The sequence below is a fragment of the Saccopteryx bilineata genome, chromosome 1 (assembly GCF_036850765.1).
Source record: "Saccopteryx bilineata isolate mSacBil1 chromosome 1, mSacBil1_pri_phased_curated, whole genome shotgun sequence".
Lineage (NCBI taxonomy): Eukaryota > Metazoa > Chordata > Mammalia > Chiroptera > Emballonuridae > Saccopteryx > Saccopteryx bilineata.
The window spans coordinates 60828901-60849296 of NC_089490.1; the positions used below are offsets into that span (position 1 = coordinate 60828901).

The 20396-nt window shown below is 37.5% G+C and overlaps 1 protein-coding gene across 4 annotated transcripts in view; it reads left to right on the forward strand.

The window, feature by feature from the left end:
- The window catches only part of SLC35A1 (solute carrier family 35 member A1), a 48048-nt gene that overhangs the window by 23363 nt on the left and 4289 nt on the right, over positions 1–20396 (forward strand). For 3 of the 4 annotated variants that reach the window (XM_066254237.1, XM_066254235.1, XM_066254236.1), the window contains 3 exons: positions 11846–12005; positions 12190–12342; positions 18290–18356. In XM_066254237.1, coding sequence (XP_066110334.1) covers positions 11846–12005; positions 12190–12342; positions 18290–18356 — 380 coding nt within the window. Of the gene's footprint in view, positions 1–8425; positions 8562–11845; positions 12006–12189; positions 12343–18289; positions 18357–20396 lie in introns of those variants that run through there. The other variant, XM_066254238.1, reaches the window with a different exon arrangement.

Consider the following 20396-nt stretch of genomic DNA (forward strand, 5'->3'; position numbering starts at 1 on the left):
TATACCTATTATTCTTATGTTATTCTTTCTGATGGAGTTAGACAATTCCTGTAGGGCTTTCTCGTTTTTTATTATTTTTGAGTCTCTTTCTTCTTCTCTCTGTTGTGCCTCAAGTTGTTTGTCTTCTATTTCACTAATCCTATCTTCAATCTGGGCTGTTCTGTTAGCTAAGCTTGTTACCTCGTTTTTCAGCTCGTGAATTGAGTTTTTCATTTCTGTTTGATTTGTTTTTATAGTTTCAATTTCCTTGGTAATATATTCTTTGTGTTCATTGAGTTGTTTTCTGATCTCCCTATATTGCCTTTCTGTGTTTTCTTGTATATCTCTGAGTATTTTTAAGATTTCTATTTTAAATTCTCTGTCATTTAGCTCCAAGGCTTCCAATATGTTAAGTCTTTTCTCCATAGATTTTTCCACATCTATTTGTGTTACCTCTCTTTCTTTTGTATCCATAATATTCGATTTCCTCTTTCTTATCGGCATCTGAGGGTGGTCTTATTGATAGCACACAGGCGCACTTCCTTGCTGTTTGAAAGAACGTCCCTGTGGTAGATTCCTCCACACCCTCGTCTCTCAGATTCAAGTGATAACAGTCCTTTCGCTATCAGTTTGTGTGGAACTCCGGAATGCTCCGAGGATAAATTTTTCTGTTTCTAGTTGATAAATTTGTTGTGATTTGGGGGAGAGCTGTCGGACGCGCTGCTCACGGCGCCATTTCCGTGACGTCACCTCTAAAATCTGAAAATGTTGAGCTGCCAGGTCCCAACACTCATCGTATCAGTGCGCGTACAGCGACGTCCGCCCCCTCGGCCACCTCTGCCGTCTGGATGATCTATCTTAAACTGTCTATGGTGTGTTGAGATCTCCAAGTATGACTGTTTTTGACTGTTTGTATTTTTAGATCACTTAGTAGATGTCTTATATATTTTGGTGCTCCCTGGTTTAGTGTATATATATTAAGAAGTGTTATGTCTTTTTGATACAATATTCCCTTTATCATTATGAAATGTCCACCTTTGTCTCTGGTTACCTTTGTCTCTGGTTACTTTTGTTATCTTGAAGTCACCTTTGTTAGATATGAGTATGGCTACATCTGCGTTTCTTTAGATATTTGCTTAGAGCAATGGTCGGCAAACTGTGGCTCATGAGCCACATGCGGTTCTTTGGCCCCTTGAGTGTGGCTCTTCCACAAAATACCACGTGCAGGCGCTACCTCAATAAGGAATGTACCTACCTATGTAGTTTAAGTTTAAAAAATTTGGCTCTCAAAAGAAATTTCAATCTTTGTACTGTTGATATTTGGCTCTGTTGACTAATGAGTTTGCCGACCACTGGCTTAGAGAATTGTTTTTCAGCCTTTCACTTTGAGTCTACTTTTGTCCTTGTAGATTAGATGTGTCTCTTAAAGGCAGCATATTGTTGGGTTTTGTTTTTTGATCTGTTACTCTGTGCCTCTATTGGTGAGTTCAGTCCACTTACATTTAGAGTGATTATTGACACTTGATGATTTCCTCTAAACATTTTATGTTTTGTTTTCTGGTAGCTCTGTGTCTCGTTTGGTTCTTCTCTTTTGTGTTTCTGTCAGGTGTTTTTGTTTGGTGGTATTCCATGTTTCTTTCCCCTGTTTTATTTTTTTTTAAGCTGTGTATTTAATAGTGGCTTTTTCATAGGTGGTTACCTTTAGGTCATTAAGAGAAAAACGTTCATATGTACATGAGTCCTTTGGCCTGTGCTTCTGCACTCTGTCCTCCTTTGCTACTGCTTATCTTTATCCTCTCCTCTTTCATGTTACTGTTGTCACAGTTTATCCTTGTTTTTATTGTTACCTTGTTGGAGTTTTTACTTACAGTTTTGATTTGTTTTGTTCTCTGCGTAAGGTTGAATAACCTCCTTGAGTATTTCCTGCAATGGGGATTTTCTGATGATAAATTCACTCAGCTTTTATATGTCTGCAAAAGTTTTTATTTCTCCATATTTGAAGGCTAACTTTGATGGATATAGTATTTTTGTCTGATAATTCCTCTATTTCAGTATTTTGAATGTTTGGGTCTACTCTCTTTTGTCTTGTAGAGCTAAAAGATGATAATCTAATGGACTTTCCTTTATATGTTATGTTCTTCTTTTGCTGCTTTCAGGATTTTTCTTTGTCATTGATTTGTGACTATATTTTTATAATGTGCCTTGGAGTAGGTCTGTTGGGGTGAGCTAACTCAGCATTGTGTTTGCTTCTTGGATTCAAGGCTCTTTTTTCATAGGCTTGGGAAATTTTCATCAATTATGTGTTTCAATAAGCTCTCCATTCCTTTCTCCTCTCTTCTTCTGATATGCACATTTTTCTTATGTTGCTCTTTCTGATGGATTCAGACAATTCTTGTAAAGTTCTCATTAATTTTTAATTTGTGAGTCTCTCTCCTCTTTTCTCTGTAGCATCTCTAGTTGCCTGTCTTTGATGTCACTATCTGTCTTCTATCTGGCTTATTCTACTAGGTAAACTGGCTACTCAGTTTTCAGTTCATGTACTGAGTGCTTCATCTTTGTTCTTAAAGTTTCAGTCTCCTTATTTTGTTTTCTGAGCTCATTAAGTTGCCTATTGGTGTTTTCTCGCATCTCATTGAGTATTTTCAGAACTTCAATTTTGAATTCTCTATCATTTAACTCTAAGGTTTCCATGTAATTGAGATTTTTTTCCTGGAATTTTTCATTTCCTTTCTGAACTACGTTTCTGTCTTATGTAGCCATGGTGTTCAATTTCTTCCTTGATGGCATATGAGAGTGGTATTGTTAAGAACACTAACAGAACAACTAAAATTATGAAAAACTAAATTAAAAACATACAATAAGAGATATAAAAATTCAAAATATTATGACTAGTAAAATAGAAAAACCACAGAAAAGATTGAAAACCAGGAAACAAATTAAAAACAAAACACCTAGAAAAATGTGAGAATAGAAAATATAAAAATTAAATAAAATGAAATTCAAAAGAAAAAGAGAAAAGAAGGACAAGGGGAAAAGAGAAAAGAAGAATAAGAAAAAAATAAAAATAAAATATGGTTTTAAGAGTTTTCTTCCAGTAGGTGTCACTGTATTACTAGTTTTAGCTCTGTGAAATTCCTGGGTTGTCCTCTGCTGAGATGTTGCTGTTGCAATGATGTAGGCAGGGCTGCAGTTGCATTGGTGGATGGGTGTGTTGTGAGAGCTTCATGGCTTTGGCTTTCCTGTTTCAGCTTTCCAGCTTTCCAGCTTTAGTAATGGTGATCTGAAGTCTCTGGGTGCACCTCCCCATGTCTCAACAGACCCAGGGACCAGACACAGAGCACTTGTGTTCTTCAGCTACCTCTGAAGAGGTAGCTGTGGGGCTTGTGCCACTATCTGTGCTGTGAGGTGAGGGAGGCAGGATCTGGGAGGCTGGGGGGCTGCACTTTAGCTTTCTGTCTCTGCTGAGTGTGGGCTATAGGCAGACCACGGTAATATTTGCCATGACTTATGTTCTGGCCGCTTTGGTTTATTTCACCCTCTGTTCCTCTATCTCACCGCTCCTTCCAGCAGAAGAAGACCCAGTTACTCCAGGTTTCTCTCTCTGTACCCCTCAGACAAAATCCAAACATTCCAAGCTTCCTTCCTCCCTGTAGTCCAGCAGAGAGATAAAACCGAATCACTCTGGGTTTGTCTCCTCTCTGGAGCCAACTGTGAATGCATTTTATCTTCTGCCCCCCTTTTCATCCTTTCCCACCTTTAGTCCATTCGTGGATCTTTCAGGCACACCTGTGAGCCCAGCTGGGGTTCCTTTGTTGCATTATAATTGTTCAGTTTGTTGAACTTTCAAGGGGACAGATCAGGAGCATCACATTGCCATTATTCTACAGCTAATTTTCATATCATTCTCGTAACTTTATTTTAGCTGTAGCTATTAATATTTCATATTCTGTGCTGAGAAACCTTAGGCTGAGAGAAGTTATAATTTGTGGAAGGCACCTAGAAAGTGATAGCAGTGATAGGATTAGAAGACAGGTTCCCCCAATCTCTCATTTTCAAAGTATGAGTCTTTCAGAACAAAGATATGATTAAGCAGTTTTTTTTATTAGCTTGGACAAAGATAAACAGTAGCACTGTTAAATATCTCAATAATTTTCAGTAATTTGACTTTTTTCTCTTTTTTATTCCTAAATGTTAACATTTTACCATGTCTGTTTAACGTTCTTTCTGTTTATGTATTTTTATGTGTGTGTGTATAATTTTCCTGAACTGTTTGAGGGTTTTATACAAGATGCCCATTTGTCCCTAAATTTTTTAAGACATATTTCCTAAAAACAGGACATTCTCTTACATAATCAGAGTATCAATATTGAGAGTTCAGTATTGATACAATACTATTATCTAATTCACCGTCCTCAGATGACTTTGCTAATTTCCCACTAATGTCCTTTAAAGGTAAAATAATCACACTTTACAGCTAATTGTCATATCTGTAGTTTCCTTTAATCTAGAACAGTTCCTCCATCTTTTTTCATGGTTTTTGTTTTGTTTTATTTTTTGTATTTTTACAAAGTTAGAAACAGGGAGGCAGTCAGACAGACTCCTGCATGCGCCTGACCGGGATCCACCCAGCATGCCCACCAGGGGGCGATGCTCTGCCCATCTGGTGGTTGCTCTGTTGCAGCCAGAGGCATTAAAATGCCTGAGGCAAAGGCCATGGAGCTGTCCTCAGCACCCCGGCCAACTTGGTTCCGGTGGAGGGGAGGAGAGAGAGAGGAAGGAGAGGGGGAAGGGTGGAGAAGCAGATGGGCACTTCTCCTGTGTGCCCTGGCCAGGAATCAAGCTCGGACTTCCACATGCCAGGCCAACCGACCAGGGCCTTTTTTCATGTTTTTGACTTTTTTTACAGCTTTTTTTTTTTTCTAGAGAGACAGGAAGGGGAGGGTTTGAGGGGGAGAGGTTGAGAGAGAGAGAAACATCCATTTGTTCTACTTAACTGTGCATTCATTGGTTACTTCCCATATGTGCCCTGACTAGGGATGGAACCATGGCATTTTGGGATGACTCTCCAACTGACTGGGCTAACTGGCCAGGGCCATCCTTGACATTATTGAAGAGCATAGTTCATTTATTTTGTGGAATGTTCCACAATTTATGTTTATTGAATGCTTTCTTATAGTTAAATTTAGGGTTTTTTTGGGGGGGTGTCAGTAATATCACTGAAATGATGTGTCCTCCTCAGTGCAGAGTATCATGAGACACATAATATTTGTTTGCCCCATTATTGGTAATTTAACTTTGATTTTTTTACTTTATTTATTGATTTTAGAGAAAGAGGAAGGGAGACAGAATAACAGAAACATTTATCCATTTCTGTATTTTTCCTGCCCAGGATCAAACCCACAATCTTTGTATATTGGGATGATGGTCAACCAACCGAGCTGTCTGAGCAGGTGTAACTGATTTCTTGAGTAAGGTAGTGCTTGCTAGGTTTGTCCAAATAAAGGGACTTTTTTCTTTGTAATTAGTAAGTATCTTGTGGAGGGATATTGAGACTGGGTAAATATCCAGTTTCTCATTACACTTAAATTCATTTGTTTTATAGGCCATCAATGTTGCCAAATGGTAAATTCCTAATTCCATCACTCTCTGTACATTCATTAGTTGGCATTCTACTCTAAGAAGCTTCCCTATATATCCACTGCACCCCCAGCATAGATTCATGGATTATTTTATTGTATGGGCTGAAATCCATTATTATCATTATTTATTTTGATGCTCAAATTGTTCCAGATTTGGACAGTGGGATCTTCTTCAAGCTTTCTGCAATCCCTCCCCTCCCCTCCCCTCCCCTCCCCTCCCCTCCCCTCCCCTCCCCTCCCCTCCCCTCCCCTCCCCTCCCCTCCCCTCCCCTCCCCTCCCCTCCCCTCCCCTCCCCTCCCCTCCCCTCCCCTCCCCTCCCCTTCTTTCTTTCCTTCCTTCCCTTTCCCTTTTTTCTTTCCCTTTTCTTTTTTCTTTCCCTCCCTCCCTCCACTTTTTATTCTCCCCTTTCTCCCTCCCTCCCTCCCTCCCTCCCTCCCTCCCTTCCTTCCTTCCTTCCTTCCTTCCTTCCTTCCTCCTTCCTTCCCTCCCTCCCCATTTCTTTTCCCTTCTTTCTTCCTTTTCCTTCCCTCCCTCCCTCCCTCCCTCCTTTGTTCTCCCTTCCTCTTTCCTTCCTCCTCCCTCCCTCTTTCCTTCTTCCTTTCCTTTCTCCCTAACTCCCTCCCTCCTTCCTTCCTCCCTTCCTTTCTCCCTCCCTCTCTCCTTCTTTTTTTTTCCTCTTCCTTTCAACATATTTTCATTGTTTGAGCAGTTCCTTTTAGTACAAGATGTTCAAAACTTATCCTATACTTTCCTCCCCAACTCTGAAATCATATATTTCTCCAAGAAGCCTTGAAGCCTTGTTCCTTTTTTTTTTTTTTTTTTTTGCATTTTTCTGAAGCTGGAAACGGGGAGGCAGTCAGACAGACTCCCGCATGCGCCGACCGGGATCCACCCAGCATGCCCACCAGGGGGCGATGCTCTGCCCATCTGGGGCGTTGCTCTGTTGCGACCAGAGCCACTCTAGCGCCTGAGGCAGAGGCCAGGGAGCCATCTTCAGCGCCCGGGCCATCTTTGCTCCAATGGAGCCTTGGCTGCAGGAGGGGAAGAGAGAGACAGAGAGGAAGGAGAGGGGGGGTGGAGAAGCAGATGGGCGCTTCTCCTGTGTGCCCTGGCCGGGAATTGAACCCGGGACTTCCGCATGCCAGGCCGACGCTCTACCACTGAGCCAATCGGCCAGGACCAAAGCCTTGTTCCTTTTTATTTTGCAGATAAATGGTATTTATAAACCACAATCTAGACACTAGGTGTGCCCATTGATACTGGAGTATCATTACTTCTAGGCCCTTCCAGCACCAGAGCTAGGTAATACACGTACGTGCATATACACACCTATCTATGTATATATGTGTGTGTGTGTGTGTGTGTATGTCTCTGGGCCTTTAGTTTTAGAGCATATAGTAAAAAGACTATTTTAGAATACTTGGGTTATTTTTCTGCTTCTGTGTAATTTTGTAATTTAAAAAAACTAATGAGGTTTTTTTGGTTTCTGTTAGTAATTTTCAGTTTTCCCATGTTTTTTTATTTTACTTAAAATTCTTAGTAATTTTTGAAATGCAAACATTTATTTTGGTGAGAAGTTAAGTGAGAACTACAAGGAAATAAGGGAGTATTGGGAAGAATAAATGGATGGCAACATTGATGAATAAGGTTTAAGTTTTACATGGCCTAATCGGTGAGTTTTAGTTATATGCTCTGTGTGTATATACACAATGTATACTAGGCTGCACTTTATTTTGTTCATTTAATGTTTTATCTTAGAGATTGTTCCATGTCAGTACCTAGAAATCTGTCTTATTCTTTTTGAAAGCTGCATGATATTCCATTTTATGGATATATCATATATACCAGTCTCTGTTGATATACCAGTATTGGATTATTTCCAGTCTTCTGCTATTACAAAGATGAAATTATCTTTTTAAATACACCGTCGTGCACATGTACGAGTACATCAGATCACTTTAAATTGGAAAGGAAACCACTACAGCCTGTTTTGGTGGGGGGCATGTTAGTAGTTTGGTGTTGTAAAAGCTATGTGAATAGTTAATTTTTTAAGTTTTGAATTATGAACAGTACAACAGTTAAAATATTTTAGTTTTTCTTTTTTTAGATTTTATTTATTCAATTTTAGAGAGAGAAAGAAGAGGGGAGGACAGGAATCATCAACTCCCATATGTGCCTTGACTGGGCAAGCCCCGGGTTTTGAACTGGCGACCTCAGCGTTCTAGGTTGACGCTTTATCCACTGTGCCACCACTGGTCAGGCCAATGTTTTGGTTTTTCATAGAACTAATTATTACTACAATTCAGGAAACATTTTCAAAGTCAACTCTACATTGTTTGCTATTCACCACAGTTTATGAAGACTAAACCTAGCAGGATGTAGAAATGTACATATACTCATATACTTTTGGGTATGTTTAGTAATAAACCAAGCGTATCTTAAACCTTTGAGCTACTATTCATATAACGTTGGAAAAAATTATTTTCTATTTCAGATATTACCTAGAATAATTAACATAGCTGTCAAATACTTATGTTGTAGATCATCCGGCCCTGTTCTATTTCTTCTGCTGAGATTACATTTTGACTGCCTCTCTCGTCCTCAAATGACGTCATTATTGGGTTTTTTACTTAGCCCCAAAGTCTTTTATGTGAGTTAATTATACTTTGCAGATGATACAGAACTTGTAAACAAGATTTAAATTTCTTAAGCTCATGAGTAACGTCTGCTGTGTTCCATTTTGCACAGTGCCTTGGTAACCTAACCAAGGATTTTTTGCCTCCTAGTAGTTCTCATCAGATGAGGAGCTGGAACAATGAGGACTACTTTTGACCAAACATAGGTCAGAAAGAATTGGTTTCAGCCATTTGCTAGGAGATTTAGGGGGGGCGGTGGCCTTGGAATCTCTCTGCAATCAACATGGAGCTTCAGAATTTCTTCAGGTAACAAAAGGCTGCACATAGATTCTATTTTTGTGATAAAATCACCAACTAGGAAATTTAATGGGAAATGCTATATCCGAAAATTAGCATATGCTTTTTTATTATACATATTCTTTATCTTATCTAGCAATGTTATTGATATAATTAAATATAATAAACTTGTTTTTAACAAAAGGTACTCATTAAAGTACTTGAGATTTAATTTCCAGGAAAATATCAGGGCACAAAAGTGGAAGAAAAAGAATAGCCTTTGGTTTTCATGTATTACTTTTTACAGTATATTCAAGGCTGTAGTATATTCAGAATTGACCATTTATTTTTGTCTACTTAACAGTAAAAGAAAAGGATTGATGATTACTAGTGTTTTCTGGAAACATATTGCTGTTACTTTTTAACTGTAGTGAGTAAAGCTAAATATAAGCTTTTAGATATATATATTATTAATACATGGTTAAATTAAGCAGAATTTAATCTGATTAATACTGAAATCATTTATCTCCTTTAAAACTTTCTGTTCTAAGATTCACACATATTATTTGTTCTTATACCTCCTAAATTTCTTTATCCTACTTTCTGATGTTTTTCTGTTATGCTTGAGCTTCTATTTTCTTTTACAAATTCTTTTAGCATCTTCTGACATTTTTTGTAATGTATTATTTATAATTATATAATACTGCTGTAATTTAAGGTACTACAGTGAAACTGAGCTTTCCATTAGTGAGCATCCACGTATAATTTGGCTTCTCTAATATCCACATCAGCAAAGGAACCAGAAAAAGATACTATGGCCTTCCTGAGTATCAAACATACAAGTATCTCCTAAGTATCAAACGTAAAGGTTATAGTCAGAAGAGCCAAAGACCTGAAAGTCAGTCCAACACACTGTACTTGACTGGTTTGCACCCTGAAGGAAAGGAGTACTCGGCTGGTTATTTCTTGTAGCCTTTCTTTTTATGTGAAAGTTGGGAAGTTTGGGAGAGAGATAAGGAAAAAAGTGACAGGGAGAAAAGGGACTACAGCATCTTTGAATAGTGGTGGTGTAGGTATGGTTATTAGAAATAGCAACTAGAGCCTGACCAGGCAGTGGTGCAGTGGATAGAGCGTCAGACTGGGATGTGGAGGACCCAGTTTCGAGACCCCGAGGTCACCAGCTTGAGCGCAGGCTCATCTGCTTTGAGCAAAGCTCACCAGCTTGGACCCCGGTCGCTGGCTTGAGCAAGGGGTCACTCGGTCTGCTGAAGGCCCACGGTCAGGGCATGTATGAGAAAGCAATCAATGAACTAAAGAATTACGACAAAGAATTGATGTTTCTCATCTCTCCCTTCCTGTCTGTCTGTCCCTATCTGTCCCTCTATCTGACTCTCTCTCTCTCTCCCACAAGGGGAAAAAAAAAAGAGAGAAATAGCAATTAGATCCCTAAGTAGCCATATTCTTTTGGAAGGCTTGATTATCTAAGTGGGTGAAGTTGAGATGGCATTGCCCATAGCAGGGGATTAAGGAAAGGACAAATAGCCACTATTTGGGGACTCTTATGTGGGAGAGGTAAAGGGACATGAAAGGCAATAAAATGTGGGAGATGGGTACAATTATGTACTTGTCAGTAGCTTCTTGGGGAAGAACGCTGAAGCTCTATCAATATATCTATATTAGCATTTTAGGGCATTAAAAGTATAGGACAGTGACAGCAGTGTCCTGTACTTCATAAAATCTGTAACATTTACATCTCTGCTATCATATGATCACTTACTAGTGAGAACTGTGACATTAAAGGAAATGTTCAATTATGTTTTCTAGTGGATTACCTTGTTAAAATGGTTAGACCTCTCTGATTATTTTAATTTCTTTTTCTCTTTAATATTTTCTTCTTTGAAAAATTGTTTATACTCTACATAATAATGTTGAGAAAATATGTAGGACACCTTAGATTTGCATTAAAATAAGAGTGTCAAATCTTCAGACACCTGGAAACCCTTAGTATGTAAAATTTCTCAGTAGAGCAATCTTTCTGGTATTCTTTTCCTCTTCCAGATAGTTTATAGTCTCCCACCAAGCTGTGTGTGTTACTCTTCAGCACATAGATTTACCATTGTGGTGTGGAGCGGGTTGAATTTGGCCAACAGAGGAGGATCTGTAACTAAAAAGGATATCTTTTGTTTCTGTGGCCAAGTCAAATTTCTTAAGTATCTTCTTAGGGGTTAGAGTGTTGCACACTGGATAGGCATAGGTAGTCAATTTAACATTATGGACTTTTTGCCCACCTTCCCCTTAGAACATTGGTGATTGTTTCTGTAGGAAAAAAATTCAATCAATCACAATTCTAATATGTTAACCAAAAATATAGAGGCTCATTGTGACTATCATAAAGTTTGAGTTAAAACAGGTCAACAAAGTATTATGGTCCTCCTAAGAATATTGTGAATTGTGGTTAGGAACCCTTTTGATAATGTACTTTTTTGGTGTTGATGCTTATTATAAAACATTGTTTTATTTTTATTTTCAGGAAATAAGTGAACTGATTTACAGTGGGGGAAATATGAGCCAGATTATCTAGTTCCTCTGAGGAAAAATAAGAATAGTTAAGAGCATGCATAATCAATATGCAGTTAAGTAGTGAACTTTATATACTTTATATAGTTTATTTTTGTTGGTATTAATAAATTATTCAGATTTCTTGAAAAGTTATACAGATATGTACTTGAGTTTTATGAGACTATGCTTAAAGATTTATTGTCTACTGTATTTCATAAGCACTGAGCTAATTTGCAAATAATATTGACCGGAATCTATCCATTCCTATCCCCAGTAACTTCCATAGCTACCAAAGCCATTTCCTTTTGTTTGCAGTGTAACTCTATTGTAATTTTAAAAAGAAATCAACTTTAAAAATGGATATGCAACCTGATTAATTAAGAAAATCAGGGTGAGCTTGATGTAATGACAGTTAAAGTATCAGGGATTACATTTTTTATGGGTAATACCAGCATTTTTGGTTTCCTGCTGTCTCATTATTTAATATACTCAAAAACTTCTGGAACTTTGACCAGATGTTGATGATGGTAAACCTAATTGTTTTTCATATTTTCCAAAATAGAACTTATAATTGTTTTTCTTTTATGAACTTGTTATTATATTTCTTTTTATAATTTAAAATTATTTGAAAATTACAAAAAACAAAGTAAGTTTGCAAAATTACATCAGCGGGCTCTCTATAGCTATCCTGTGTGTGAAGACTTCTCTTTTAATTTTATTCCTTAACCCCTCATTTCCCCCTTTTGTTTTCAAAGAGAAACTGGTAGTCTGGGTAGATTCCAGACATCTTTAAGAGAAAATGTCTTGGGGAGCCCCAAAGAACTTATGAAGTTAAGTGTGCCATCATTAGTGTACGCTGTTCAGAACAACATGGCTTTCATAGCTCTTAGCAATCTGGATGCAGCAGTATACCAGGTAAGTGGAGTAAATGATAATGAAAAGAGCAGTATCTTAAAAAATGTTTTTATGTTGATATTATTTTTATTAATCCTTTATCACACTAACACATTTTTCTTGATAATTCTATTAATGATACCAGAAATAGCTGTGTCAGATATTAAGGTTAACTAAGCTCATTAGTTCATTATTTTGTTTCTAGGTTACCTACCAGTTGAAGATTCCCTGTACCGCTTTATGTACTGTTTTAATGTTAAACCGGACCCTCAGCAAATTACAGTGGATTTCAGTTTTTATGCTGTGTGGCGGAGTCACACTTGTACAGTGGAAACCAGCGCAAGCTACAAAAGTCGTGGTAAGAATCATGCTTACTATAACTAAAATAGGAACTCTCTTATGTCATATACACTTTGGTCACATTGATGAATGTAGCATGATTATATCTCTTTAATTGAAAAAATAACCTTTGCCCCATAGATAGGCTTTTTAAATCTCCTTAGGATATAATATTAATAATAATATAACTTATTGGTTTCCTTTCTTTTTAGAGGGGAATGTGCATAAAATACTAGAGAGGGAAGGTATCTTAAAGTTAATGTTATCCACTCCATTTTATGGATGACAAAATAGAAGTCCAAAGAGGTGAAATAACTTGTCCATAGTTATAGTTAATACCTAACCTGTGAATAAAATTGTGACTTCCACACAAAGTGTATATGTTCGGAACTTCTAGGCCTCTTTTAGCATTTTCTCAGAAATGCTAGGCAAGGTTTTATCCATCTATTTTTCATCTCTCCCTGCCCCCCTCCACCAGTTTTTTATCCTTTTGCACATACTCCCAACTGTCAGTGATAGGGAGACAGGGGAGCAGTGGTTTTACTGGTAATTGATAAGTATAACGGAGCAAAAAGTATACTTATAACTTAATTTGCTAAGAGTTAAATGTTAAGGTACATACCTAACTTTTTAAAATGTTATATGCTTTAGTGCAGGGGTCCCCAAACTACGGCCCGTGGGCCACATGCAGCCCTCTGAGGCCATTTATCTGGCCTCCACCGCACTTCTGGAAGGGGCACCTCTTTCATTGGTGGTCAGTGAGAGGAGCATAGTTCCCATTGAAATACTGGTCAGTTTGTTGATTTAAACTTACTTGTTTTTTATTTTAAATATTGTATTTGTTCCCATTCTGTTTTTTTACTTTAAAATAAGATATGTGCAGTGTGTGTAGGGATTTGTTCATAGTTGTTTTTTTTATAGTCTGGCCCTCCAACGGTCTGAGGGACAGTGGCCCCCTGTGTAAAAAGTTTGGGGACCCCTGCTTTAGTGAGTTATTTTCCTAAAGAGCAGTAAGAAGTGGAACTCCAGTGAAGGACTTTCTGAAAGTTATTGGTTTCCTTCTATAACTAGAAGATTCTCTTCAACTTTTAGTAAATGGAAGCTCTCTCAGGAGAATAGGGCAGCTAGGAATGTAAGGAGAGCTTGTGGAAAGAGGAGGTTAGTTTCTTTTTAGGTAGCTTTCTAACCTGGTGGAGATTTTTTTCCCTGGAAAATGAGTTTTAGATTAATATTTATTGTCTTCACATGTTTAAACATGCTCATACTCTTGGTGACATTTCAAAACACTGAACAAAATATGCACTTCACATTTAATTCAGTTGTAGACCTGTAGAGAAATAATTTGTTGGGAAGGCGAATTGTGAACTTTAATACCTCACACCATTAGAAAAGGTGTTAGGTCTACCTCACATAGGTAGTGTATGTGAAAAGCTTAGTAAAGTAAAGCAGACTTTATAAGGCAGCCTATCCTATTTTGGATCCCTCTAGTCTAGACCAGCGAGTTCTGTGTCTCAAGAATTTTTAAAGCATGCAATACCTGCCTAGTCAGGGACACTGACCTCTTTTCTATTAGATTGTCAAATAAATAAACGACATCAGGCAGAACATTAGCTGCCTGGTGTGAATGAATCAAAATTATACTAATTTTTTGTCAGATGGACAAAAATATATATATTTTTTGGTGTGCCACAGGATTTTAGTAATTTGTGTGCCATGACACAAAAAAGGTTGAAAATCGCTGCTCTGGAAAGTTCTTTCATACTTTGAACAGAGTACAGCTTCCTGCAACTGCCTCTCATTGTTCTTTGTTGTTGGAATAACTCAAATTCATAACTCCATATAATCTCAGAATGTTTCAGGAAAGTGTCACATCTGAAATGTCCAGTCTTTCTCCTCATTGAGACAACCTTGTGGTTTCTTTCTAAATGGTTTCTTGAGACTTGGATCTTTTGGATCAGTGCTTCTTGCCCCAATACTTCCTTGTATTCCTCTTCTAGATGCAGTCATTCATCTATATATTACTGTTCCTCAGTATGTCCTAAAACTTTACACTATCTCTAGATGTTGACTGAGCAGTGTGAGGTATAACTTGCTAATTATTTACTTTGTTCTAAATACTAGACTTGTTAAATCAGCATAAAATTTTATATATATTATACAGTGTGTCTGTAAAGTCATGGTGCTTTTGACTGGTCACAGGTAAGCAACAAAAGATGATAGGAATGTGAAATCTGCACCAAATAAAAGGAAAACCCTCCCAGTTTCTGTAGGATGATGTGGCAGCATGTGCGCATGCTCAGATGATGACTTAACACCATGTATATAGCGGAGCAGCCCACAGCCATGGCAATCGAGATGTAGATGGTACAGAGGAAAGTTCAGTGTGTTCTGTGGCTCGATAAATTCAAATCCGTGACCAAAGTGGAACGTGAATATTGGCGCGTTTATAACAAAGCGCCACCACATAGGAATATTACTCGGTGGGATAAGCAGTTGAAGGAAACCAGCAGTTTGGTGGAGAAACCCCGTTCTGGTAGGCCATCAGTCAGTGCCGAGTCTGTAGAGGCTATACGGGATAGCTACCTAAGGAGCCCTAAAAAATCTGTGTGTGAGTCCACATCGAACTGCACTGAATAGATATGAAACTGGGAGAGTTTTCCTTTTATTTGGTGCAGATTTCACATTTCTATCGTCTTTTGTTGCTTTCCTGTGACTGGTCAAAAGTGCGCCATGACTTTGCGGACACACTGTGTAATATTTATATGTATGTAATATGGGTTATCCAATTTATAACTGATTATACACAACTACACACAGCTATTTCACACAAATACAGTTTATCTCAAATGTGTCTTTTGCAGTGAGCTTCCTCTAAACCAAAATGCAGGATGTATTTGTATTTATTAAGCTTTATCTTAGCTTTGGGTCATTGTTCAGGCCTTTGGGTTCTTTCCAGACCTATATATTATTAGCTTTTTCTTTTGAGTATTATGCTTTCTACAGATTCAACAAATATGCCTTCTGGATTATCACTGAACATTTTAGACAGGAGAGGACCAGAGTTCTGTGGTTATGCCATTAGCCCTCACTTTAGCTTGACAGTTTTTTCCCTTGAGAAATATTTATTCTCTGTTTTATGGTTAGGAATTTGAGGGTGCCTTAGCTAAGTAGTTCACCTTGAGATAGATCTCTTAAAGGTAACTGTCAAGATATTGGGTAGGGCTGCAGTCAGCTGAAGGCTTGACTCGGTGGGAATCATGTTTCTAAGGTGGCTCATTCATATCATATTGATTGTTGATCTAGCTTGATAATTGCTGTGTGAGCATTCACTTTGCTATAAATAGAACTGTATTGTTATTCTAACTAAATGTCTATCTCATTCACAAAAATATTATGCAAATCTGTCAAATTTCTTGCTAAACATTTTCTTTATGGAATTCTTCAAATGACTTATACTAGAAATCCTTTCAGTAAGGAAATGTGGTTATGTCTCACTCTTAGGGAAGCCATACTGTTTTCTAGTGATGAGCATTAAACTTTAAGTTGTCATCTGTTCTAGCAATTTTCTAGTAATCAATAAAAATAGTAACAGCTGCAATCAGTTAAACAACAAGTACCAGTAATGTTCTAAGTGCTTTACATATTTTAACTCTTATGCCTACAACCATCTCAAGCTGGTATTGTTTTTATTTCCATTTCAGATGAGGAAACTGATAGGCAAGGTAGTCAGCCATGTTGTGTGAATCCAGGCACTGTGCCTCGAGAGTTCTCTTGAGAACTGTACTGGGCTGCCTTACAGGTCTCAAACAGCCACCTATAATGATAATATCTGCAGCTTTTCTTTCCCTCTGTCTTTTGGATAGAGGACAGCATTTCACCAATTCACATTTTCTGGCATAGCTTCCCTTCTCCATTATTCCTCAGACACAGTGACCAGTCTCTTGACTTGCTACTGTTCTTGATCGAGATACTTTTGAATTTATTTTATTTAGCTAGATATTCTCATAATAGCAAACCAAATGCCTTGGATTTCAGTTACCTTTTAAATATGTTTATTACTTTATTATTTTAAATTATTTACAGAAAAAAATGGCAAATAGATTTGGGTTGCTGTCTTTTTGCCATCTAATATATGATCTAGCCCAAGAAACATACTATATATTTTCTTTCTGAACTAACCATACTTTTAAAAGTCTTCTTTAATGTATTAAAATATATTTGCAAGTCTGTTTATTCTGAGTTTTCAGTTTCTTGATACTAAAATTCCTGGCTAGATTCCGCTTGGTTATATACACTACCGTTCTTTTGTATTCCTACATATCAGAATTCATTGAAGATGCTATTAATTAGTAACACTAATTTATGTATTTTTTTTACTCTTCATCAGAATCTCACTTTTCAGAACCTCTTATCCCTCTTAACCCATCCTATTAGCTATGAAATGGTGACTTGAAATTTTGCTTTTTTTGAATTTTCAGTCTGGAGCTTATATCTTTTCATAATGTTGTGTACTCATGCTAACGTGACGTGGTGGCTGTTCTCCAGTTTCCATCACTTCATCACCTAGAAGTGTCGTATTAGTCAGAATTAAATCCAGAGGAGCTGTGTCTATCACTTTTTCTGAACTGTAGAGAGACTGGCAGAAAAGCAATCTAAGAATTGTTTGGTCCTGTCCCCATAGTTGGATTCAGTAGGGCTGGGGTGGGCATGTCATGTTCATTTCTAAAAAGTTGCCAGATGATGATGATGTTGGTCCAGGAGCCATACTTTGAAACCACTAGTGCATGACAGCTTCTATTTCTCCTTTTAGCTTCATGCAAACATTTTAGACAAAGCTTTCTTTTTCAGGTTCTTTTACATGAAATAATATTCTCCTTTTATCAGGCTTATTTATTTTAAACAAGGTATATGCTTGTCATACATATTCTAGTCATGCATCTCAACTCTCTCGTTTCACTATTAGTACAGAGAGTGTATTTATCTCTGAGAAAGACTGATGAAAACTCCTGAAGATTACCTTGGGGAAGTAATAGGAAATAAAGTTGAAACAATAGGTTGGAGCCCATACACATGCCTCTGTTAGCACAGTACTATGATTACACATACCTGAACGCTTCTATCCTTAAACAATTTAGCAACCATAGTTGTGCATCATCATTTTTATTCATTTAGTATATAATACATTATATTGACACAAAGCAAGTTGTGCTATTAATATTTGATAAAAGCTTAATAAAGTAGGAAATCTTAAAACAAGTTAACTGTTACCAATCTATGATGGGTGCTGTAAAGGCTTGAATTGGTGCCTGACCAGGTGGTGGTGCAGTGGGTAGAGCATTGCCTTGGCATGCAGAGGACCCAGGTTTGAAACCTCGAGGTCACTGGCTTGAGTGTGGGATTGTAGACATGACCCCATGGTCACTCGCTTGAGCCCAAAGGTCACTAGTTTGAAGCCCAAGGTCTCTGGCTTAAGCAAGGGGTCACAGGCTCTGCTGTAGCCCCCTGGTCAAGGCACATATGAGAAAGAAGTCAACAAACAACTAACGTGCTGCAACAAAGAACTGATGCTTCTCATCTCTCCCTTCCTGTATGTCGCTATCTGTCCCTCTCTCTGCCTCTCTCACTAAAAAATAAAAAAAGATAAAAATTAAAAGGCTTGAATTGGAGTGATGGCAGAAGTTAAAGTTAAGAGGCAGGTTAACTGTAAAATTTTATGCTAAGGTGCTCATCATTACTAGTAAAAAGGCATATGTATTCTTTTAAGCATTTCCTATGGCTGTGATTTGAGGGTAACATTTTTAACTTGAGTGCTTCGGTTAATCTCGGGATGGCCTTTTGTTTGGTCCTGTCTTACTCTATAGAATAGCTAGTAGAACAAACACAAATTTTTGTATTCATTTATTTGGTCTTTTTGATGAATTCTATCTATTAGTCACTAAAAATAACTTAAAATATTACCATTGCAGGTGGAACAGAATCCATTGTTAGGGTTTGGCGCTATAGCTATTGCTGTATTGTGCTCAGGATTTGCAGGTAAATCATAAAAGTGTCATTTTATTTTGTCCAATTTTTAAAATATCAAACTTTGAATAGGGATCTAGTTTATCTTGTTTTATTATAACAATTTTATTTCAAATAAAGCATACCTTAGTTTGTCAGGGTTTTTTTCCAGTAAACACATGGTATAGTTTACCTCAGTTCAGACCTCAGTCCTTATTCGTACTTGCAGTTACCTAAGAGTCTGTATGTTATCCTTGACTATCCTTAGTTCAGCCAAGAACCCAAAAGTAAATGAAAACCTTAGAAAGTGGAGGAAGTTAGCCATCAGAAAGCTCCAGGATCTCTTTCCATTTTTCTGGAACTGTCACTATCCTTCGGTTAGACTGCTGCTTTAGGGTATTATTCACTAGCTCAGTATCTGTTTTGCCCTGGTAACTTCAAGTTCTTTCACCGCTTTAACAGATTAGGAGGTATGGAGTAGGGAGAAAAAAGCAGAGGGGTGGAGAGTATCCCAGAAAACAATACATAAAAGTAACAGCCAAGCCTGACCAGGTGGTGGCGCAGTGGATAGAGCGTTGGACTGGGATGCTGAGGACCCAGGTTCGAGACCCCGAGATCGCCAGTTTGAGCGCGGGCTCATCTGGTTTGAGCAAAAGCTCACCAGCTTGGACCCGAGGTCTTTGGCTTGAGCAAGGGGTTACTCGGTCTGCTGAAGTCCCACGGTCAAGGCACATATGAGAAAGCAATCAATGAACAATTAAGGTGTCCCAACGAAAAACTGATGATTGATGCTTCTCATTTCTCTCCGTTCCTGTCTGTCTGTCCCTATCTATTCCTCTCTCTGTCTCTGTAAAAAAAAAAAAAAAAAAAAAGTAACAGCCAATAACAGAGGGGTCAAGAACCAAAATCACTAACATCAAAAAACAAGGAAGTCTGGAATCATATGTAGGGACAGGCAATTCTCTAATCAAGAGACAGTGTATGAATGTGTGACGTAAGAAATGAAATGTGTTTTATAAATAGTTCCAACAGAAAAGAAACTGTAGTAAAGAATATGTCAGTTATACCTATATGTCTTTATTTTTTATCTTATTGTATTAGTTCAAGAGTTAGGATGCTGCTTTTATTTTTAACTAGGCAAGTAGGCTGGATGGAAGTGAAATATTGCTTGTAAAAGAGAAGTTTGATAAGAGGGAAAAATCTAAATTTGGGAATATACTTAATGATAGCATCATACTAAACTTTTAGTCTAAGTTAACTAGCAAATTAGAAACAAAATTGAGTCACCCCCAAAATAATATACTATTTGTTTTTAGCATTATTTTGAATTAAATATTCATGTGAAATATTCTTTTTAGTTCAGCTTCTCAATACATAGTTGAAATGGGGGGGGTGGCTTACTATCCTCTATGCTTGGACTGAGTACTCAGTAGTTAAGTGGTTTCTCCAGCTAGGAAAGTCAAAGGTGGAAATAGGAATAGCCATCGTATGATTATTCCCATTCTCTAGCACTTCCCAGCACGGATTGATCAAAAATAATCTTTTTCATTATATTTTTAAATGGATTAGTACTATTAGTGGCAATTTCTAAGTCTCTAATGAACATGATATTTATAATTAAAATCTCTAATGTCTTTATTAAACATGCATTCAATATAAGTATAAAACTTACAGCAGTGGTATGTGATTTTGGGGTGGGGGTATTATGTGCTCTTTTGGAGTATCTGAAAACAGCTGTGGATGCCCCAACCCCAGAAAAACCCACATACACACAAAGTTTATTACCTACTTGGGGAGTTATTAACTACTTGGGGAGTTCTTGGTCCTTCTGACCCTGTGTATGAACTTGTCCTGGGGAGACTTGCTTTAAAGGAAAATGGCTCCTCTCAGCAAGTCCTATTTAAATTTTATTTTCGTTGTGTTACTTAAATGCTGAAAAATTCCCAAGTGGTGATTATATAGGTTAATTTGCAATGTTGGGAGTATTGATTACTAGATAGACATTATAGGGGTATGATTAAGGTACTTGACTCTAATAGTAATATAGTTTTCCAGATGACCAAAGCAAGTCTT